The 23,933-nt window shown below is 40.0% G+C and overlaps 2 protein-coding genes across 6 annotated transcripts in view; one reads left to right on the plus strand and one right to left on the minus strand.

The window, feature by feature from the left end:
* lnx1 (ligand of numb-protein X 1) overlaps window positions 1-17,842 on the plus strand; it is a 35,323-nt gene extending 17,481 nt beyond the window's left edge. For 3 of the 5 annotated variants that reach the window (XM_085398582.1, XM_085398586.1, XM_085398585.1), the window contains 9 exons: window positions 6,305-6,558; window positions 8,611-8,766; window positions 10,481-10,689; window positions 10,766-11,179; window positions 11,948-12,082; window positions 14,493-14,670; window positions 15,755-16,001; window positions 16,574-16,732; window positions 16,838-17,842. In XM_085398582.1, coding sequence (XP_085254708.1) covers window positions 6,305-6,558; window positions 8,611-8,766; window positions 10,481-10,689; window positions 10,766-11,179; window positions 11,948-12,082; window positions 14,493-14,670; window positions 15,755-16,001; window positions 16,574-16,732; window positions 16,838-16,973 — 1,888 coding nt within the window. In that variant the 3' untranslated portion in view covers window positions 16,974-17,842. The remainder of the gene's footprint in view (window positions 1-6,304; window positions 6,559-8,610; window positions 8,767-10,480; window positions 10,690-10,765; window positions 11,180-11,947; window positions 12,083-14,492; window positions 14,671-15,754; window positions 16,002-16,573; window positions 16,733-16,837) is intronic. The other 2 variants (XM_085398584.1, XM_085398583.1) reach the window with 2 other exon arrangements.
* Window positions 17,843-18,106: 264 nt separating this feature from the next.
* The window catches only part of fip1l1a (FIP1 like 1a (S. cerevisiae)), a 29,856-nt gene continuing 24,029 nt past the window's right edge, over window positions 18,107-23,933 (minus strand). Inside the window, exons 11-12 of the mRNA XM_085397376.1 lie at window positions 18,386-18,502; window positions 18,107-18,294 (exon numbers count right to left, since the gene is read on the minus strand). Of these exons, the coding sequence (XP_085253502.1) occupies window positions 18,174-18,294; window positions 18,386-18,502 (238 nt within the window). The 3' untranslated portion in view covers window positions 18,107-18,173. The remainder of the gene's footprint in view (window positions 18,295-18,385; window positions 18,503-23,933) is intronic.

The raw sequence follows: 23,933 nt of genomic DNA on the forward strand, positions 1-23,933 counted from the left end.
TCATCTGCGCTTGTGAACGCTCAGATGCATTAAGCTTGCCAAACCTGCGGAGCCACTGCTCACTGCACAGGAGCACAATAGACAGTTCAAACAGAAAGACGGGATTTATCGGTTACTGTATGCGTTCCCTTTTGTTTTCAACACCCACTTATCTTTAAATGCGGTAAGAAGTCACGCCCAACAGAAGCTCACCTCCTACTTCAATTTAGCAGATCCGTCTTTAGAAACAAGCTTATCCCAACTGTCCTCACACGGGAGACGCGGCCCCTTCTAGGTTTGGCCTCATCCCCTCCTCATGCGGCAGATGGGATTACCCCTCACAGCAGGCGGATCCAATCAACACACCAGCACATCCTCTGATTAATACTCTTCTAGTTCATCATTAACTGGATTACTCTGTCTTTATGTCACTCTCTCTTCACTTGATCTATGCATCTATGCATCACTCTGTCCATTCCCCCCAAATCAAACTTTATGTATCTGGCATGCGCACCTTATGTGTGATTGATTCACTACACTAATCAAGGAAGCAACTCTGCATCAAGGTTTTATCAACACAAATTCAATTACTGGCGGCCACTCCTACTGATACTGCGCTAGCATTCTTGTGCAGCCGTTTTTTGTGTGTCTATGTGTGTTGTGACCACAGGTGCTTCCCCAGAGCCTTGTGTTTTTATTTTAGCTCAGACTGTTCTAAAACAAGTTATGCTTGGGACTCAGCCAAGAGCTGTTAGAGATAGACAGCTTTCACTCCCTCTATCAGCTAGATTGGATGTACACCAAGCCCAGAGTCTATGCATAATTGCTGGATTTCCATGATTGATTTTCTGATTATAATTTTGAATCCTTATTTTTTGGCACATACATACTGTTACAGTGATGAATGTTCTTACTGAACACGGCCAGGGTTTAAAGCTCAGGTTTTGGACTGCCCTAAATGCTCTGTTTTTAATATATATATATATATATATATATATATATATATATATATATATATATATATATATATATATATATATATATATATATATACCTGCATAATGTCAAAGAGAGCAGATAAAACTAACATCATCCCATCCACATCCACAATTCTGTTTTCAAATACAGAAGCCCCACCTACCTCTTCAGCCTCAAACCTCCTCTTTACCAGAAGCAGCCAATTAGAATTGAGGGAGAAAGGAGCTAATATGGCTTGTTTCAGACAGTGAAGTGTCAGTGAAGTCCAAGACTAAAATTATGGAGTGGGAAAAGAGCCTAATAGATCCACTTGACCAGCGCAATAAGGAGGGTGGCCAAACATTCTTGAGCACATACCTTACATACCAATGGCGCAAAACAGCAAAAACAAATATTGCTTTTGCCTTTTTGTGCAATCATTTGGTTATTTTTGTGTTTACAGTGTGGCAGACAGGAGCATTTTAAGCCATAAAATGACTATGAAACTGTATATATACTGTTTACATATCACAGTAAAACCTTCTGTACACACATATACATACGCACACATGTGCAGTCTACTTCCGGGCTCACAGTGTAGCGTCTGCTTATTTCTCCTGGGTTCTCACACGTTATATGTCTTCGTTATATTTTCAAACCCATCTGAAAGTTGGCAATAGGAGCCAGCACTCATCAAGAACAACTACCTGCCGCTGCACTTAACATTAATAAAAGAATTAGAAGAAAGGCACATTAGTCATGCAACGCCAGTCAAACTGTAGTTCACAGGCAGGTCAACAGAGGCTGTGTCACCACAGACTTAAAGTGTTAGTTTGTGTTTAAACAGTGCTTTAGATTCCAAACTGCATGTATCATTATAATCTGTTACCTACATTTGAAAGTATGCGCTGAGCCCAGTTGCTGTAGCTGACTGTCTGACCTGGAATTGTCACCTTATCAGAGGTAATTTGCGTTGTATGCGGACTGTGGCCCAACATGACTGTCCGTGGCAGTCAGGGAGCGGAGAGAGTATTTGGGTTAGAAAGGATAATCCACTCACCCCTAAAGAGGATTGGAGAATCTCAAGGGCTTTGATGAGTTGTGAGCTGGTGTTTATTTCACATCACATGAACAGCCAGGGCGCTTGGGCACGATCAGCGTGTCTCCGAAAGCATCATGGGTAATTGTTATTGCTCTGGAAAGAGTTCGGGAAAAAGGAGGGGAGGGTAGTTGCGTAAAAGGGAGCAGGAGGGGCTGAGCGCTAAGGTATTTTGGTGTCTTCGCTCTTTATCTTGTCACAGATCCTGGGGTTTAGAGAGATGATGTGATAACTGAGGCTGACCAGGACAAGTATACTGCAGTGCTAATGAGCATCCTCTAAGCTGAGTGATCATCTCCTGAAACATGATGCTGAAAAACAGCTTTGCATAAGCACTCAAAGTCCCATTTTTAAAATAAAAGGATATGTTTCATGATATTATGTAAAAAAAAAAAAAATGGAAATAAAGAGAAGTGTATGCTGTTTGTGTATTTCTCTGTGGATATGCAAGCACTTCACCTCTCCAGTGTACAGACTTAATTGGCTCATTTTCTTTGGCTCTAAGGTTGCAGGACCACCCTGGTGAGAGAGACAAGGGCTTTCTATCATGCTTCCCTGCCTTCAACCTCATGTAGTGCAGATTCTGGACTTAGCATTAAAAGACAGACATTAAAACTCTAAGCAGCAGAGATACGGCTATGGTTTTAAGGCAACTCCTATTCCCTAAAGAAAAGAGAGGAGGTTTTAATTATCAGAAGACAAAGCCTTTAATAAACTGGTCCTGAACTAAACAATAGCGCTATGCTGCTATCTCACAGACTTTGTATTATGACGCCTATAAGTTTCAAAGTGTAAGGGGTCTCGATATATTTCTGTCACGTCTTTATCTGAGACCCATCACAGCGCAAGAAATGAAGCCTTCGAGATCTTAGGTGATCTGTTGGCAACGCACACATTCAAAGCTGGTGTGTAGACGGCATTCGTTAATTTTTTTCTGACATTTTTTCCAAGTTTTGGGTGGTCTGTAAAAACTGAATGAACCCGTATTCAATAGTATTTGCACGTTTCCACAGGCTGACTTTGGTTTTCCGTTTTCCACTACTCATGCTAAAACAGGAGAATGTTGTCTAAGTATTGAACTCCATATATTCGCCATGACCACTACTTATACACAGTACAATACCTGTGAAATCAGTGTGTGGGTGTGTGGAGAAAAGCAGTCACACATGTAAGTCAGAAACACTTGAAATAAAAAAGGACATTGTTTTACAGAAATAGCCAGAGCTGCATTAACATACCTACTATAATATTACGAAAATTAAGGCCTAACTAAAAGTCTTCTTCTTTCATCCTTTTAAGTAGTTTTCTGTATGACTAATGCATGATGCATCGATGTTAACTGAGAATCTAACGCCATGATACTGATTCTTGCATCCAAACAACCCCGTCTTTTTTGCAGGCTGAGTGATTCCAGGATGTATTTATTTTTTCTGTGTGATGGCAGACAGGGGACCAAGAAGTAGTTAAGAGGGAACCATGGGAAGCCAGAAAATTCTATCAGGAATAAATCCAGTGTTGCAAATTGGCTTAGAAAATATCGAGCACGATTTTCAGGCTGTTGTCCAGCGCCCAGTGCCTTAATACAAATAGCATTACAGGAAAAGTTGTACTGCGTTAAAATCTAAAAACATTTTTGATTAAGCTGTTTTGTACACTGTTGAAAAGAATATCTGAGATCTCTCAAAACAAAAAGCAGTAATGCTACAGTATTAAAAAGTTCAAAGGAAAAGTCAAAATACCATTTAATTAATATCAAAGCATAGTTATTGGTAATGCAAAATGTCCAATTTCACTGTTATATAGGGTTCATTAAATTCCTGGATCACTCATTCATTAATTCATGTAAGGTTAATGCTTCAGCTGGAAGTAACCGTAATTACTTTATATACTGCTGAGTAGCTTAATCTATAATAATATTGTATCATTTGCAAGTGTGATTATATTTTATATTTCTAATCTAAATTTGCATTTAATGATAACTATGGCCATGAAATTCATCTAGCGGAGTTTAAAGTACAAGATTTGCCTCCAGAATACAGTGGAATCGAATAAGAAACTACCAATATCATAGGATAGAAATACATAAAGTACAAATACATAAAAGTTGTACTTCAGTACAGTATGTAAATGGTTACACTGGTCAGTTCACCACTGATCCTAGCAATGTTTTCTTATGGTAAGGGATATTTCAACCAGCACCATCTGAATAATAAATTAGCCACTGATCAACTGTCAATCCAGCAATGCCGTCTTTAAAGCAATACTAACATACAGGAGGATGACTAATGCTCTCCTCACTCTGATTAGTGCTGCATGGCTTTGCCCTTCAATGGTGCCAGTAAAAATATAAAGGCCAGAAGGTTTTCCATGGTTATTTGCAACACATAATATCTCACAAGAGCTTCTGGACTCTGGAGTCTTAGAAATACTAATCTGTTTATATAATCAGGTGACAATGATAGGACATCTAAAATTGTCACTTATGTTCACAAGTTGTTTTGCAATTTTCAGTTTCTGTGTTGCATTTAAGAGAAAGGTTCACTTTGTACCATGTGCATATATGTATTGTTTCCATGTATATTCGTGCACAGGTGGGGAGTTTCTGCTTTCAGAGCAGTGTGCACAAGCTGAATTTAGATTTAAGTTTTCTAATTGACAGTGAGTGACGTGAGGAAAGCTTCTGCCCCTCAAGACTGCAGAGCTGCCCTCTCCTCTCCTCTTGATTGCAATATTACTCTATTCAGCCACTTCACTCAGTTAAGTGGTATGTTGCTGAATGGACATGCTTGATAGCATTCAATTTACTAACTGAATGAACAAGAATAACACCGTGGCACAGCCCACACACAGGCAAACACATGCGACGTAATGCAGTAGCACGTTTCTGAGGTCAGAAGAAGATCAATGGGCATTTCAGTTTTGTGTAATGTTGTACCTGACTACAGCTCGGAAGTAGAATCTACTTCAGGATTCAGTTATTTTCCTTGCCAAATATGAACAGAAAGCAGCATGCCCCACTGAGACATATTTATTATAGAGACAAAATACCACTTCCAGTGATGTGGTGCCCTTAAGGGGCTGATGGCTTACCTGGCTCAGTGAGTAATCTAGTTTCTTTTTGTAACTGCTATGATGCCCACGATTGTACTTTGCTTTCATTTACATCTCCTTTTTGGTTTAATATCCTACCTGTCAGACCACAGCACAGGAGAATGGGTGCTGCTTCTCTTGTTTTTCTGAGCTACTGTTGAAGCAAAGCCTGGGTTTGATCCAGCTCATTAAAACCCAGTTAATGTTTGTGCTGATGGCTCCACAGAGACAGCCGGAGAGACAAGCCAGAGTTATTCCTGCGTCTGATGAAGCATCAGCTCAAAGCCTTTATGACTTTCAGATGGAAGAAAATTCTGCAGCAATGGAATACCATGCTCTGTAGGGATATCTTTAATTCGCACACAAACATTCCCAATTTAATATTGTCAGTGTGAAAAGCCTTTCGTGGCTTGTAGCATTATGTGTGTATAATTGTATGTGTGTCTATGTATGACAGACTGTGGAAATGTGTTGCGGCTGTGTTGTTGACAGCTGGAACTTAGGAATTAGATTTGTTTTTGAGAAAAACAACTATCAAACGACTTCTGTTTTATATTCACATGTTGTGTCAGTTACCCGCTCTCTTTCTTGCATTTGTATTCAATCATCTGTCAGGGACGCTCACACTCAAAGCAGAAAACCCAACCTACATGTGATTGCACATACTGTCACAAAGATGGTACAAAAACTCTTTTTATATTTTTTTTTCTTTTTGTGAGAGTAAGTATGAAATTTTTAGACCAACCTCAGATGGCGTGACAGATGAATTCTAAATGCGAGCACTAGAAAATGTATCTTCCCTTACCATATGTTGTTGTGGTTTATTGTACAGCCTGTGTGGTATCTCAGAGAGGTGCTGTCTGAGTGTTAAGGTCAGATAAGCAGCCTTTGTGTGAGGCCATCCCCGAGCAGAAGATATAGGTCGGCATGAATAAAGCCTGAGGGTGGAGGACATGCTGAAATCTGCTTGCATTTGTCTTGAGAGTCTGACCTTTTCATTGGCTGCTAACGCAAATGTGTTGACTTTCACTCTGACTGCTTCAGAATTCAGTTTATTAGGGAGTTGGAGCATGTTTTAAAACATCATCAATGTCATCAATTTATGAACACGTCTAGTAATAATTGCAGCCACTTTGTAATTTGAGTTTGCTACTGACATTTTGTTTTTCGTGTGTGTAGGTGTAAAGGAGCCTCTCACTATGGGCTCTCAGCAGACAGAAAGCGACGCTCGCAGGAGGGCGAATGCACTGACAGCACCTCAGAACTCACCATTGCCACCCTGCCCAATGATGGCCCCACTTCTGCTGCTGTGGCCCTCCTGTCAGATGAACCTGGTCTGGTCAACCCTGCCTTTGACCCCAGCATGGAGGATAATAGTCAGTCAGGCAGCACGACTAGCCTGGCTGCTCGGAGTAGCACAAAGAAGAGTGAGTGTGAGTGGGCGAATAGATGTTTGTGTGTGCTCATGTTCAATGCCATATGACGTTATCTGGCAAGAGAAAGAGCTAAAAAGGTGTCTGTTTGCCATAGTGACAGACTGAAAACCAACAGAGTACAGAGATCTCCAGTGACAGTTACACGGTCTGCAGTCAAAACCAAGCACCAAAGATCTGTATTCATACATATATTTACACCCGCAAATGACATGACACATAACACCAGTTTCACCAATCTATAAAATCTCTCTGTGGAAAAAAGCAGAGAAACACATAGAGACAAAGTCACCGAGATGCAGGCACATTATGCAGTCAAGGAGAAATGGAAGGAGAGGTAGGTTAAATATAGCCTGTGCAAGTGTGTGTTAATGCCCAATGACGTGATCGCAGCTCTTCCCTCATTTCTCCCACCTGTGAAACCAGGAAGCAGTCACGAGTGTTCCTATCTGCCCGTCCATTGCTCTGCTAAAGTAAGCGCATAGGCAGTGGGGAAACCAAATGACGCTGCACCAGCACTTTAGGTCTGGTCAACTGAGCACCCTCCGCCACCACCACGAGCACCACTACTGCTGAACAAGCTGTCAGCTCCAGAAGCGGCTCGCGCTTTTAAAGAATAATGTGGCTGTCAGGAGCCTTCACATCTCCATGGGCCTGCAGAGGGAGGGAGGGGCACTGCAGAAGCTTGCTGTCCCGTGCTCCGAGCAGCCGGGCTGGGGCTTCTGTCTTCAATGGAAGCTCCTGTAGCCTAAAAAGCAAAGTACAAGTACAGACAAGAGCCTCTCTGGGAGGGTCTCTTTTGGTACCAGTCGCTAGAGTCCACTACTGTTGTTACGCAACCATGTAACTTTACTGTGCACGGATTTGGTTTATTAATTAAAGGACTATCAGCTGAACGCATTTCAAAAGATTTGAACTTTTTAAAACTTGCCAAAAAAAACAAAAACATAGCCCAAAGAGGGAAAAGAAAAGTTTTCTGTTATATAAGAAAAAGTAAAAAGATTAATGGGGCCCCAGTGTTTTCCCCAAAATTTTACTTGTAAACAAATATAAGCACGATTAATTAATGTATTGCTTCCAGTTTCTAATATGCTACACTTGGATTCATAACAAGAGGTACCTTGACTTGAGTATCAGTATTTTATTTGCTAATATCATTGTTTCTTTGGGGGAGTAGTAGTATTTTCTTAAAGCCTCGACTCACACATTACCTGAATATGGTGAAATTTGCAGCTGGAATGCGTTTTTTCTTTTTGAGCTCTCTATTTTAACAGTGCAAAAAAAAGAAAAAAAAGCATTGTTCAGCCTGAGAGGCAGTTTGTGGTCTCTCGAAACTCATTGATAAGGCATGCACTCTGACCACAGCGGAAATAAAAATACCAAATGGACACACTGAAATGTAGAAGGAAGAGACGGTCTCTTTTACAGGACAACCATGACATTCCACTTGGTTCATATAAGAAATTCCATTAATTGTTTGTACTACAAAAATAAATTTCAGTTTCTGAATGCTAACCTCCATGCTGCAAGTTTGAAGTGCGTGTGGAAGCTTCAAAAAGTTCCTTAAATATCAAGCACAGTCCCCCTAATCCAGTGTTGAATCAGAGTTAGGGATTGAGGCTTCCAAAGCTAACCCACCATTTGTATGCAAGGTGGAGTGTTAAGCTCACTTTAGAAAGAGTCAAAAACACAACTAGTGATACAACACAGAAAAGCACTGTGCTGATCAATACACAGTGCTTTGAACAATGTAATTCTTATGTTCATTTCACAAAAAAAGGGAAGCTAATCCAAAACCCTAACAAAACTGGACACTCTTCTTTAGTAATATCACTTTGCACTGTTTAGATCCTTTAGAGATTTAAGGGTTATGGGTATTATTCAAACAGGTCTTCCTGCATTATACAGGTAATTGCAACAGGATCACAGATTGCTTAATGTCTTTGGTGCAGCTCTGAGAAAGCTTTCCATTGGCTGTGAGTGAGATTCAGACATGTCTGGGCATGTTGAGGGTGAGGTCATCTTTAAAGTGCCTCTCTTTCACCCCTGCAGTCAGAAATTTTGATCGCTCTTCAGTGAGGAGTCGCTCCTTCAGAAGGTTGAACAGGGCCTTCAGCGTCTTGAGGAGGACTAAGAGTGGCAACGCTGTTAGCAATGAGACATCTGAGGAAAGAGACAATGCCAGAAATTCCAGTGTGCCACAGGAAGGTATGGATTAAAACCTTTATATCTGTGTTTCTGTGTTTCCCTGAATGTGTATACTTGTTTCCTCAGCTTTATATGGAGGGTGACACAGCTGGGTCCCACAGTGTAACAGTAGTATATGTTTCTTTAATAATTCAGCTGTAGATTGCATAAGCTTGTGCAGACAGATCATGGGAGAATGGTAGCCTGAGGGATGGGATGGCCAGAGGTCGCTGAAGATAAAGCAGATGATGTTCCTACTTCTGTCTCCACTTCCTGTTCTTCTTTTTTATCTCATCCTTCTATTCAACTCTACCATATCCTGTCATTCCTTACCAACTTGATGATATATTCACCTGGGAAAGTAGTGTTCTAGACGTGGTAGAACCATAAGATGTATGTATGCAGTAAAAAAAAAAGTGCCGTAGTGATATTTAATGTAATCTCTACAGACTGGCACTTGTGGTGGAAATATAGCCAACCATAGAGTATAACGTTAAAGCAGAATTGCAGTGTGATTGGACGAAGGAACGTGGGATTGCGTAAGAATGAAGGATGACGAATGATCTGGGAGTAGATTATTCTCAGAGGCCATCACTGACGGGGCTGAGAGAAAAGATTAAATATTCATTGCCTGCCACTGAGAGACAAAGATAGACGGGAAGGATGCAAAAGTGAAGTAGATGTAGTTCCATCCTGGAGAAATGTAAGGAAGAGTGGATGCAGAGTAAAATAAAATGAAAACAAATAAATAAGCAAACACATCATACAGTCCCATTGGGGTGGGTAAAAAAAGTATGTGACAAGATGAAGCAAGACAGAGGTTGAAAGGTGAATGATGGAGAGAAAGGAGGATTACATAACGGCTGTGAGTCTCTCTTAATGTGCTCTCCACCCTTGAAGCAATCTGCTGCAAAAAAGACAAAATATTGACTTTGTATTGGAAAAAGTGCAGCGAAGTGTGGAACAAGTGTCTGAGGCTACAGAGACAGAGATACGAGGGGAAACAGTGCATTTAGGAATAAGAAATGAAATGAAAAACTCAACTTCTTAAAGACTTTGGCCAAGGCTGTCAGCCAAGATAATGTCCCCCACCCATTTCCACATGGTCCTGTTCAGAATGAATCATTCTGCCATTTAGTAAAATTCAACAAATTCAACAGTGGGTATGTGGGAGGATTGCACAAAAGAATGACATAAAACTAGAAGAGACATACTCTTTCATTAAAAATGCTGAGGCTCATAATGAGGTCTGCATTATACTCGAATCCTTTATTTTTTGCAGATGATCAAGTACTGAGGTGAAAACAAGGGGAACAAATCTGTTGTGAATCAAAGTAGTTGGACTGTGTACAAATTTAGTGTGTATTACAACTTTTCTTACATCCCCACCCTAGTAATAACTTTGTGGAAATGTGAAATTGAGGGTTTTCCCAAGCATACTTGCTACAGATGTATGTGACTAATGATACAAACATCACAGAGGATAATCAGCCAAGCAAATTTTCCCTCTTGACTTCTACAAGTTTGTTTTAGTAACCTTAGGGAGTAGAGACAGCTGGCTCCACTGCTGAACCTCTACACTACGGTATACCTCCATCTCCCTAGATGTGTTTGTCTTTTCCTTCTCAGCGCTCTCCTTTTCTCCCATTTCCTCTCTTGTTTTATTTGGCTGGGTCTTTTTGGCTGTTGATCTTTGTACAATAGAACTTAACACAGCCTTTTCCTTCTTCCCCAGTGGTGGCTCTTCCTCAGCTCCATCACCTGATCCCTGATGGTGAAGTTACCAGTATTAAGATCACGCGGGTGGATCCCTCAGAGCCACTGGCCATTAGCATCGTCGGTGGCAATGAAACCCCTTTAGTTCGCATTCTAATCCAGGATATCTACAGAGAAGGTGTCATTGCTCGGGATGGACGCTTGCTTCCCGGGGACATGATCCTCAAGGTATAGTGAGTTTAACAAAGCAGCTGGAAGTGATAAAAAAGTCCTCCGTGAAATTACATTTCCGCTTGTCCTTCAGGTAAACGGCATTGACATTAGCAACGTGCCCCACTGCTTTGCTGTGACCACCCTCAAACAGCCGTGCCAACTCCTCCGGCTAACCGTGCTCAGAGAACAGCGGCATCGCTACCGTTCGCATTCGCATGGCCACCCACATGGCCACATCACTGGGGGCCACCCATCACACGGCCTACCCCATCATCCCTTGAGAGATGATAGCATCCATGTGGTCCTGAACAAAAGTGCTCCAGAGGAACAGCTGGGCATTAAGCTCGTGAGGCGGCCAGAGGAGCATGGAGTGTATATCTTTCACCTGCTGGAGGGTGGACTAGCTGCACGTGATGGGCAACTGTGCATTGGTGACCGCGTGCTTGCCATCAACGGGCACGATCTACGTTATGGCGCACCAGAGCACGCTGCTCTACTCATTCAGGTCTGTTAGCAAGTCAAGGAAAGACTGCATGCATTAGCATTACATAGAAAGTTCACAGTTGTGACAAATTCACCTTCATGTTGTTACAGACCATAAACAACTGTGTTGTGATCTTAATGTGAGTCCCTGAGGTATTAAAGATAATTGTGGTGATTCAGGCTAATTGTGTTGTGCTGTGCTGTTGTGTCTGCATTCAGTGCAGTTAATAGTATTTAATTGTGGTTACTCCCTGATGGACTGGGCCATGTGGCTGCCTCTGTATCCTGGTTGATGCCAGTCAACGATGGTGTGTTTTTGGTTAATAGTGGTTAATTGCAGTGTGTCTGCGGCTGACTGTGCAGGGTCTCTGGGCTCCAAGTTCCTGTCTGGGTTGTTTGACTGGCTCTACTGGGTCTCTGTGGAGCCAAGATGGCCTCTCAGAGTAGGCACTTTCTGTCGGAGATTAAGAACTGCCAGGATAGAAATTAAATTAGTTCAATTAAGGCAATAATGAGCTGGACTGGCTAATTCAGGACTCAGCTCTTTGCTAGAAAGACCCGTGGAACTCTCCAAGGAATGAGAGCATGGGGAGAGGGATGTATCCAGCCAGTCTGTGTGGCTGTATGCTTGCATATGTGTGAATGCGTGTAGGTCAGCCTGGAGTATAGTTCTAAGAGTTACGACAAAGTGGCAGTGAAGATTAGCTATCCAGAAAATTTCACTCAGAATAAAATTAATTTCCCCATTTAACTGCAACACATGTCAAATTTTTCTGTGGTTGTTTTTTAGGCAAGTGAAGAGCGCGTCCATTTCATAGTGTCTCGTCAGATCTGCCTGCCCACTCCAGACCTCATACAAGAAGATCCGTGGGGCATGGATGGTCCCCCACCATATTCCCCTGTGGATCTAGAGCAAACACTGCTGGTGAGAAGCTCATACAGACACATATATATACACACACAAGAGACAAGGACGGTACTGATACACAGAGGAGCTTTGTTCCCCCGACTCCCCTTCCCGTGATAAATATTCGCTTTCAGGTGCAAATGATCCATGGAGGTATTATTCTCCAGTCAAAGCTGAGTATGTCATTCAAGCAGTACAGCAGGAAAGCTGTTTTGTGTTGCACCCCCATCGATCTCCTATTTTTTTCACCACAAAGAAGACATCCCAACCTTTACTGTTTTTTTGAACATAGCAATTTATCTTGCTCTACGACAGAGCCAAGGTGAAAATTCATGGTATAATTTCAGGTTGATCAATTCCCTTTGATTTTTAAGAGGCAATTGTTTTGGCTTCCTGCTATAAGTAGAATTTGTCTGATTTCAAATTTGAATGTAATTGGCACAAAAAAAATGCAAGTTTGCGATACTTTTTGTCTTTGCCACAATATTTAATCACTATAATCACAAACTTCCTTACAGATCTCTACTTTGGGGATATTTTGCATATACAGTACAGTATCTTGTGGAGAGTTCCTCCTCTTTCAATGTCACCGGGATCAAAACATGTAAATGCATATATTTTTATATATCTTTGATTATATCTTTAATGCGGCTGCTTGAGAAGTGACTGATAAGAAATTATTCATTGTCAAACCAAAGGTGACATCTAGCGAGATAATGCTGCTTCATGAATCTTTAGTTTTGGGGACATTGTTCAGTGGTCTAGGGCAGTGTTGACAAACCAGTAATAGTCCAGTTAGGACAGCACAATATTAACTGAATCGTAATATTTTTCCCAGTGTCAGCTTATATGTTATACCTGAGTGATTTAATTTATAATAGTAGGGATTCGTGTGGTTTGGCCAAGACATATTCCAAGACATGAGAAGTACAATACTCTGCTTCATTATGCGGCCATCAGGGGCCATATCCTCACTTTCATCCGAATGCATAGAAGTTTACAGGAAAATGACCTCATTTGTTCTATGACCTCACTAAATACATTCCTGGTAAGTTTAACATCTTAAGTGCTAGTTTCAAGTCTTTTTGTTTTATTACTCCAGTAGTGTAAAAAATGTTGATAAATCAGGATGTTCTTTAGGTTAACACTGTATGCAGTGTCTGTAAGCTACTTATTCAGGCTTTACTTGTCACATCAGGTTTAAAAACACCAAGATGGGATTGAGCAAAATGCTCAACCAGAAGCTTCAAGATTGCACATTGCCCACTAACCAGTGGGTCATGTCACACTGATTGCACCAGCTTCTAAATTCTTCTTTAAGTTGTGTACATACTGATAAGCCAGTCTATATAACAACTATCCAGCATTTTGCCTAAAACAAACCTGGTAAAAATAACTGGCATGCCACAGAAGAAATCCTTCTTTTGAACTCCAGGTGGTTGTTCTTTAATCACCACACGAAATAGCTAGCTGCTTAGCTAAGCATAAAGAACAGAGATGACAAAATATCTTATGTGAGCTCGCTGTGCTGGGAGGTAACAAACTCTGCTCATTACACAGCATTATTGTTCATCAAAAGCCATCAAATAATCTGGGAAAAAACAGACAGAATTGACAGTGCTTTAATATGAAAGCCAGGTAATGTGTTCAGTTTTCGCACTGTCATGCCATAAGGTCAGTCAAGTGATCTCTTGTTGTGAGTGCAGCTAAAACGTGTGAATGTGGCACATTAGCAAAGCAGGACAAGCTACATCCCACCAACCTCAGTGTGTCCATGTGTTATTCATTAGTATTCAACTCTGCCTCATATGACTCACACACTTGCTATGAATAAAACCTCATTCACTTTATCCCATGCAATGCCTCGTTCAAAACATCAAATAACACATCACGACTCTGTGTATGAATCTCTGCATTCAACATGGACAAAGACTGAGGAGGCACTTGAGCTGCCTAATGTTCTACCATAATAACCACCATATATTATACATTAACCAATTATGCTGACGAGGTCATTCATCAATCAGCTTTTAACTGTGTCTATGTTATTGGGCTCTTGTTCCCATAACCCAGCGTGGGTGGCATTCATGTGACTTCTACCATTATTGCAAGTCTCACAGAAAACGCTCCTCATTATTATGCAAATGCACTACATCTAAATCTAATTACATTATATAATTTATTTAAGATGCCCTTGGTGTAAGTCATTATTATGTTTGGAGTGACGGTGCATGCGGACACTCAAAACACCACAGTGACAGCATCAGTTCTGAATGTGTGGTATGTCCATTAACATCACAGTTGGAAAAGAAAACGGGATATTAGGGGAAGGAATAAAAAACAACCTTGGTTGTTTTTAAAATCAGTCACTTTACAAAAAACTCTTTACTTCAACTATTTGTCTGTCTGCTTTCTGTCTCCTGTAAAGGACTCTTGTCAAAAGCCTGCATGTTATGAGAAGACAGTAAGTCTAAATAAGGAGCCGCATGACTCTCTGGGTATGACAGTGGCGGGCGGCATGTCCAGCCGAGGGTGGGACCTCCCCATCTACGTTACAAATGTGGACCCTGATGGAGTGGTGGGACAAGAGGGCTCCATACGCAAAGGTAAAATGAGTTGTCATCTAATTATGTAATCATTAGAATATTACTCATGTATTTCAGAAGAAATGTGATGTCTGTAATCTGTGCAAATAATTACTCATATAGTGGATTAAGCATGAGTTTCATTGCATAAAAATTCTGTCAGTATTTATGTGGGTTTGGTGATGAATACTTGTAACAAACAGATGGGGTGATTGATGAACATTTAAGGCTCATGTTTCATTATGAAGGTTATTCATGCAACAGAAAACTCTGGTGCTGCTGTGGTTCAGTGCTCCGCAAATTGGCTCTAAGAGATTTAAACAAAAACACAAACAAACATTAGCATAGCAGTGCTCGAGACTTGAACTCCAATTGCAATGCAGAAGAGAATTTGTCAAGTATCTAATTATTTTGCTACATGAAATTCGTCAAGACCGAACCAGCAAAACATGAAGAGACACACAATAGCTGTATGGAAGAGCAGCAGCCTTAAAATCCTGTAATGCTACTGAAGGCAGGGAGAGTGGAAGATTTTTAGCCCCAAATGCTGATTCCTGCATATTCACCTTAAAATAGAACCATATTAGGCCTTTCATTACTCTCAATCTCAATGCCTTAAACTCTGGTTATGAGAGGATTGAGAGAAATGCTGAGATGGGTGATAAGAAGTACAGTATGAAGGCTTAATAAAAATAGAAGTAAATTGAGTCTGTTGTCCTATTCATGGTTCAAGGTGCACATTATTGTATTCATAAGGGACAGAGCAGCAGCAGCTGCCTCCTTTTGTACGGTTATGAAACATGTTTGCGTTTTGTAATGGAGTGTTAATTTGTATTTGCATATCCTCACAGGGCAAATGTGTCCTTTGAGCTGCTTACTAGCAAGATGGACTCTGCGATTATCAATTTATCTTTGCACCACTTTCATCACTAGGAGGCTTTTTAAAGCACAGGTGGTGCTTAGTTTCCATCTCTTTGTCTTCTAGCGTGGAGGTTGATGAATATTAAATAGGCAGATGATGTGTCCCACGTCTTGTTTTAAGCTGTTATGAGGGTATCAGCCCCAGGCAGAGCTTGAGTTGTGCTGTCTATATCTTCCCCTGCAGGTGACATTTTGTTAAATGTGAATGGCATGGATTTGACAGGGGTAACACGAGGTGAGGCCGTGGCCAATTTGAAGAACACCTCCTCTCCTGTTGTGCTCAAGGTTTTGGAGATGCGTCCTCCAGAGGACTTTGTGCAAGATTGCACATTCCCACCTTGTCTTACGCCATCACCTACAGACAGCATCAAGAGCCCGGTGCCTAATGACGATTACTCCCCACTGTGGGTGTCATGGCTGCAGCTACCCAGGTAGAGTACCCACTGCTGCCTTTGCATCATCTCCATGTACAATTGTATGCTTTTTCTGAGGCCAGTATAAATTAAACCCCTCACACCGGTCCTTGTGACCTCTGCCAGCTGGTGCCAACTGAAATTTTGACAAAGCCAGCTGGGAAAGGAATGCTCATTATACTTTTAAAACTAACCTTTCAGCTTAAATATTTACCACTAAGATATCAGTTAAACTTTCTCTATGTTCTTAGCATATGAATTTAGAAGGTGTGTTAGAAAGACAGCTGTGTACTGATAACGACAAACAACTGCTGCTCCTAGTTTTATAAAGTATGATGAAACAGAGATGCAAAGAAACCAAGCACTAAGTCACAGTGAAAATTTAGCTTTGGACTGTGATTTGGTGCACTACTGATACAAAGTCCAAATCACACCTGCATTCAAAGGTTAGCCAGGCCTTTCTCTTTAGAGTGGGGCTCATTTCAGCACTCTATCTACAGCACACATGCTCAGTATAGATGCACAGTATGTGTAATCTAAAGATGCCGTTGAGAGATTAGTGTGATTAATCTCCCTCTTGGCTCATGCAGGCATCTCTACTGCTGCAAAGACATCGTCCTGCGGCGGAGCACTTCGGGCAGCCTGGGCTTCAGTATTGTTGGAGGTCAGGAAGAGGTCAACTGCAATCAATCCTTTTTCATCCGCTCGATTGTGGAGGGGACACCAGCTTACAATGATGGCAGGATAAGGTATCTGCTCGTTGGATATCACTTTTTTTCCACAATTGCCCATGGGCAAAATGTTTTAGAAGTCAAAGAAGATCATTTTCAATTCCCATTTCTCTGTCTGTGTAGGTGTGGGGACATCCTGCTTGAGGTGAATGGAAAGAGTACTTGGGGGATGACACACACAGCACTGGTTCGCCTTCTGAAGGAGCTCCGTGGCAGAATCACCCTGACCATAGTGTCCTGGCCTGGTAGCCTGCTGTAGCAGTGCTTTAAGCCATCCAGCACTGTTTCGGTGGCAGTGACCAAGGAATGTCAAAGGCAGAGCTTTAGTCTGGCTGACTACCTAATTTTGCTGTGAGGGAGAAGCTTAGAATAGTCGTGTAGCTGTTTGGATACCTCACGTCTGATGGACAGCCGTGACTTCGGCAGGAGTTTGGAGGGGGACAGACATAAGACTGGATTGTTACCAGAGGTTAACGTGCCCCTCAGAAAATGCTGAACTGGGAGGATCCAGGCTTGAGACACTTTTAACTAAGATGTTGGGTGTTATCAGTTTAGAGGACATGATCATTCTCTGGCATCGAGTGGGAGTACCGACAGGAGACACAACATGTTGCCAATTCCAGTAGTTATATGTTAGGATATGCGTTAAGTTGGACTCACATTTCTCTACTGTAACTGTTGGGTGTCTAAAAAAGATCCAAGCACTTGTAATATGTTTATTTTGTTTGTTTGTTGTATGGCCTTTTAATGTAGGCTTTATTCTGTTTGTACTGACAGTGGTTGTCATCTTCATCTGTTGATCTGAAGACACGTTGCCAAGTAGTAGTCTGTGAGGTTTTTTATGTTATGTCAGAAGCTATGGCTAAACTATCAAACCACTGGCAAAGAAAATATATGAAAAAATAAAGGATTAATGTGTTCATAACATGTTAAAAGATATTTAATTAGATAACAGTGTGGAGGCCTTACTAATTTTCTTACATTTAAGAAAAAAAATGACTTGGTTTCTGTGTATCAGTGGAAGGGCTGAGGCCCATCTACTGCAGTTCTATCTGTCACGCTTCGGCCTGTGTAGTACATCTGATGGTACATTTGGTTAACTGATCAATAAAATCATTTGAAAAATTGGTTGCTGTGACAAAGATGATTAAAAGCATATCACCCTGGGATTCACAAAGCTACATGTACACATTCCCTTCATCTGAAGAAAATCAACAGAAAAAGAAACAATGAAAGCATAGTGTACTAAACATTCATGAAATTATCCTTAGATTTTCAAATAAAATTATTAATTTAAATGAATTATTACTACTGAAAATATTAATTTGTGAATGATGTTATCTATTAATTAATTTTCCGAAACAATATAATGTAAGAGGCCATAGGGCAGTTCTCTGTTAATCAGGCTGGGAGACTGAAAGTCAGTCAGATTTTAATTTCCTTTTTTGTTAGGAGAGAACTACTTGCTGGTTTCCTTGTTCTTCCTACATGTCTTGGCTTTTCTGTTTCTTTTCTGTTTGTGTCTCCTGTCCCTGTTCCCACCAACATCTCTGCTACTTCTGCTGCTCCTGACACTGCTGCTGTTGAAGACACAAGATAATGATCATTAAGGTTAGTTCTAGTATTTTCATCCTTTTACATATATGTGAGTGCGCTTGTTTCTCATTAGACCTTTCTGATCTTTTTCGTGATCCATCTTTGTTGCTCTTTCTCTTTTTTCCACTGCCTCTGTCATAGCAATACTTGTACCCTTGGTTCCTAGGCTCCCTGTGCTTCATTTGCGCTTCCCTGTTGCAGAAAACAAAATGGTTTTTATTTTATTCTTACATTACTTACTGATAAAACTTGAGAGTTTCTCATTGGGACATAACACAAAAGGGGGGGGAAAGGCCTGTTGACCCACAGGAAGACTGCTGCTCTCTTGCTCCAGTGAAAGAGAGATAAGTCATGACTCAAGGGATTAAAACTGTAACCACTGTGTTAGCTTTTATAACCTCCCCCTGGCTTCCACTTTGAGTAACAAAGAGCCCAATACAAGTGTCACAGCATGCCTTTTACATAAAAGCCACACATCCACACTGCAGTTACCTATAAGTTTTAAATTCTAGTGTTCATATGACCTCTGGAAACACACATGCAAAAACATGGTGAAATCAGTCTAAATCAGCACTGGAGACATATTGGACAAAGCAGCTGCAAACATGTATGGTTTAAAATTTATAGTCCAATGGTTCTATAAGTGAGTGAGATGGTCTTTTCTGTGTCTACATTGAGCACCTTGAGGTACCTTAAAGACCAGGAAAAGGCTGATCCAGGCGTGTCACTCCCCAATTCTCTGCCTGATTTTCTCTCTAGGTACTAAATATCCTATTAAAAATAGCTAAAAATGCCTGAAAAAAGGATGTTTAAACATGTTTTACGCACTGCTTTTTTTGGCCAGTAAACCTATTTTATTGTGGTACTTATTACATCTTTGGACCAATGTAATGGCTCTGTTTTGTAATATTTGATGTCATGGATTTTATCCCATTATGCTGGCAGCTTGTTAAACTGTCGGTCAAACCACCTAGAACACTGCTTACAACTGAAAAATGATGAGAAATTCCTCTGTTGTTATCAGGGATGGTCAGTAACACCTTAGTGTAATCCAATTACTTTTTTCAAGTAACGAGTAAAGTAAGTAATTACTATTGCAAAAAAGTAATTCGATTACTGTTACGTTCCCATAAACATGCTGCGTTACTAAACCGTGAGTTTGTTTGTGAGAGTGTCTCATGACAATGATGTACGAACATGCGACGTGTGCAACAGACGTGTGTAGATTAACAATGGATAATATAAAGTGCGGGAGAGAGTACAACCATGCAGGGTTTAAAGATTGGAAGTACTGACATTACTTTAAGTTTGATTCTGTAAAAAGTGACAAGAACATTAGCATCTCCTGTACATTCTGCGTGGTAAGAAAATTTCTTTCTACAGCGAAAAATTTAACTTCAAATCTGAGCAAGCACCTATCACGCTGCCACAGCAATGTGAAATTCACAGAGGAACACCCAGATCCCCCCAGTGACATGACTGCTGCGGCACATTTTTGCTGTGTTTTACTTGCATCTATTTGAAAGAGTGAGTGTAAACACAAAAAATTTTTATTTATTTTTTTATATGCTGGAATATGCAGAAAATAGGTTTAAATGTTAAACAAATAATCTCCACTCAGAGACTGTTGCATTCAATTAAATTTTTGCTTGATGCAATGTGCATGTAGTTAAAAGAATAAAACCAATAAAACAAAAAAAGAGGCTTTTTCATTTGGTTCAATATTATATGATGGATTATGTTTTTAAAAAGTAACTAAGTAATAAAGTTGCTAATTACTTTTGAAAATAAGTAATTAGTATAGTAACAGGATTACTTTCTTGGAGAAGTAATCAGTAATTAGTAACTAATTACTATTTTCAAGTAACTTGACTTGGTTGTAAATATCAAAGGGTTAAGCTGCTAGCATAGTTTCTCATTTTGTAATTCAGTTCACAGCAAAAATGCAAGAAACCATGCTAAAAATTGTTGTTGCTCTTTTAAGGCCAGGGGCATTTAACAAACTGAAAAGCTCTTCCTTGATCCAATGTCATAGTATGGAGGGACATGAATAACTTTCAGATGATATTAGTCTCAGATAGTGTTCTTGCGAGAAAACGTATTTTCTATTAGAACAAATCAACAGAAGTAGCAAATGTACCTCAACTCATCATCTTGCCACTTATAAGAAAGGAAAACACTGGAGGATTTTGCCTACTGCAATGAAGTGTTTGGAAGAACATTGAGTGATAAATTATTCAGATACCTGAAAGCATCATGAAAGAATGTGGACTGAGTGGCAAGAAAAGTGCGTTTGGGTGCAGTACTACTGTGGTAGTAAAGACGGCCACTGAGGCGAAGTTATGGAGTAGTTATAATTCATTTAAATACAGCTGTGAAATCATCCACACCAGTGAAGGTATTGGTACTCAAAAAAATGCCGCTGCACTCAGGTTGGCATACACTCAGCTTTAACATCAATGTGGGCTCTTGGCTTTGTGTTAGCATGCTGTCTGTGCAGATATTTCCAAAGTGCCGATGTTGAGTTAGAAGTAAAATGCAGCTGTTTCTGTCCTGGATGCAGTTTCCACTTTACCTTTATGCTCTTGTCTTTTCATGCAATAAAAATAAAAGTAGTGTCCATATCTCCATTCATCAAAATTTGTAGACCCATGCATCATTTTCTGCCTTGAACCAATATCGGCTGACTGTAACACAAGTACGTAGAAATATAGACGTTTGATGTTTTCTGTCTTTCTATGGTTCTGAATGCAGATAACTTTATAACTTTATAATGCAAGTAACAACATAAGTGGAACTGTAATGTGATTACTGAATCGCAGTAACTTGTTACATTACTCCATTTCTGAAAAAATTTTACGTGTTACTTTCTAACACATTATACCCAACATGGGTTAGCTCCAACATAGTTTGTTAATCATTATGTTTTTACATTTATGTGGATACATATTTTTTTATCTCCTCCAAATTAAATTTGTATGATTTTGTTTGATTGTTTGAATTTTATCTTGTGCTTTCATTGCCTCTTCTTCTTCTTTTTCTATATTCCACCACATGAATTAACTCAGCAATGTTGAAATATTCTTCATTACTGTATTTTTATTTTACATGGTCTCTGATATATACTCATATTCATACATTTTTTCATCTCCCAGTCACCAGTTTACCGAATATCAGGACTGATTTATCGTAATTATATTTGGCTTTTCTGTCTGCTCTTGGTTTTCCAGATTTACCAGCAAGCTTTCTATGCATCAAGTCTTTGGATCCTCACCAATTACTTGCCCACCTTAATGGCAACTATGTTATCAGACAGAGACCAACTAGTTCTCTGCCTTCAAAGAAACATTGTTTCCTATTTTAGAATTCTGTAAATAAAATCTTTTCCTTCTGCTTCAGTGTTCTACATCTTTCAGTCTGCCAGCACCATTAGTTTTATTACAGCGAAAATCTTACCCACTGCTAAGAGTGAATGAGTAGTGTATTAAAATAATTTTTCCCCTCTCTATCTAACTTGCTCATCTCGCCACCTTGGCACAGCAATAGTCTGTAATTTTAAAATAATCAGCCTGACCTTTAAGAATCATCAGACTAAAGGCACTGTTCACGTCCCGTTTTTCCAAAAAGTCTATAGAAAAGTACAGATGATGCGCTGCTTATGCAGACAGTGTGCTCACACATAGCTGGAGTAATTATTATCATTCACTTGAACAACACAGAGAAAGAGAGAGAGAGCCTTAAGGGGCAACTGTTGCAAGTAAAAAGCTAAATATATTCAATATTTGTAGACAGCTCTTGTGTTAGCAGCAGGGACTAGGACTCTAGGCCCACATTTGTTCTTGCTCAAAGCCATTAGTTTTAACACAGAAACATCTCACCACACATAATACCATAAACACACTCAAATGACTCCAGAGGAAAGAGTAAATTATAGCATAAAAGCCTCCTTTCACATATATTTTTTTGTATTATTTTATTCAAAATTAGTGCTCAAGCTTGACCGGATGAGCACTACCGTAGAATTCACAACCTGACTGAGAAACCCTGATTCTTCAGAGAGTGGTGTTGTGGACACAAAGTACAATTTTTCAATTAACACAACCTGTATAGCAAGGGATGACTGCTTTGCAGTGAAAAAGAAATTTTTTTTTTTTTTCTTTTGTAGTAATTATCATTTAAAACACAATCATGGCCAAATAATGCAATCTTTATTGGGGTTGTCAAGCTTACGTCTTCTATTTGAATTTGTGATAAACATGCAGGACTTTTGCATATTAGAGCTGATTAACATGTAGATTCTTTGTATCAAGGTCACATAGCAGAATTTATACATAGTGTTAAGCTCACACACTTTTTAGAAATTTGATATTTAGGTAGAAAGAGTTGTCCTTATTTTTAATTTTCTACATATGTTCATTATGGTAAATTACATTGTTTTGGATTAACTGACATGTAGGATTGGTTCAATGTTCTCTGCTAGATAACCGGTGGTATAAAATGAGTAATTAGCTGACTAACTCTGGGTTTTATGCTCTACTTCTGCACAGGTTCATATAAAAGGCACAAATCAAATCAGACTCATTTAAATAGTAAAACGCTATGTTCTTCTAACCCTTTCTAATCTCACCTTATTCAGTTTTTGTATATTAGTATGTGAGAACAAAGACAGGGTCAGTGCATTTTACAATCATTGGAGTATAAATCTAAGACTAAATAAATTGTATGTGAGAAACATGTATGTTTCGTAAAATATAACTAGTATGCAATGACTTGATCAGCTAATATACAGCAAGCAAGCACACAAGTGTTTCTGGCAATGAGTGAAAGTCCTAAAACAAAGATATAAAAGCTGTACGGTCACTATGAGTTATAGCCGATATTATAGTGCCTGCATCTAGAAATATGTAAGTTAAAGTCAAGTCAAATTTTTATAGCACATTTAAAATTTTAAATTTCATGCCATATAAAATATACATAATTAACAATAACCAGTCAACAATAAATATGCACTAAAAAACACACTAAAACAATAAAAACATCCGGGTATCCTGCTCAGCAAAGTGTCGAGCAGTGTTTCAAAATGATTGAGTGACTGTGCAACTGTTTTGTCAAAGATTAGGTTGTTTAAAAGTGTCACAGACCGGCTCTGGGGACTCGGAGTCCGTGAGCAGTGGGGACTATGATTGTTGTTGTTGTGATTATTATTATTATTATTATTATTATTATTATTCTCATTTGGTGTGTCGTCTGCTCTGCCTCTGGTCTCTGTCCGCATCTGTATGTAGGCAGGTGTGTGTGTGTGTTGCGGTTTTCTGTGGCGAAGTTACAGGCACCTTCAGGCCGTGGCCTGGCTTGAGGACTGGCCACACCCGAAGTCCTTGCCACACACCTGCTCCTCATCTGGGCTCGTCGGGGGAGCTATTTAGAAGAGCGATGGAGCTTCCACCGACGCTGGATTATTGCGTTTGACTTCACGTCAGTCTTCTAGCGTAGTCGGAAAGTCTGTGAGTGTATGCCTGCTGGGATAAAGTGTGTTAATGGCTGCCTCTATTGTTTTCCCTCAGGAGGAATGTGGGACGAGAGAGAGCAGTGAGCACGGGGAGTGCAGAGACACTGGAGCAGA

Source organism: Rhamphochromis longiceps, linkage group LG23 (genome assembly GCF_057381845.1).
Source record: "Rhamphochromis longiceps isolate RC_006_pf linkage group LG23, R_longiceps_female_GT1.1, whole genome shotgun sequence".
NCBI lineage: Eukaryota > Metazoa > Chordata > Actinopteri > Cichliformes > Cichlidae > Rhamphochromis > Rhamphochromis longiceps.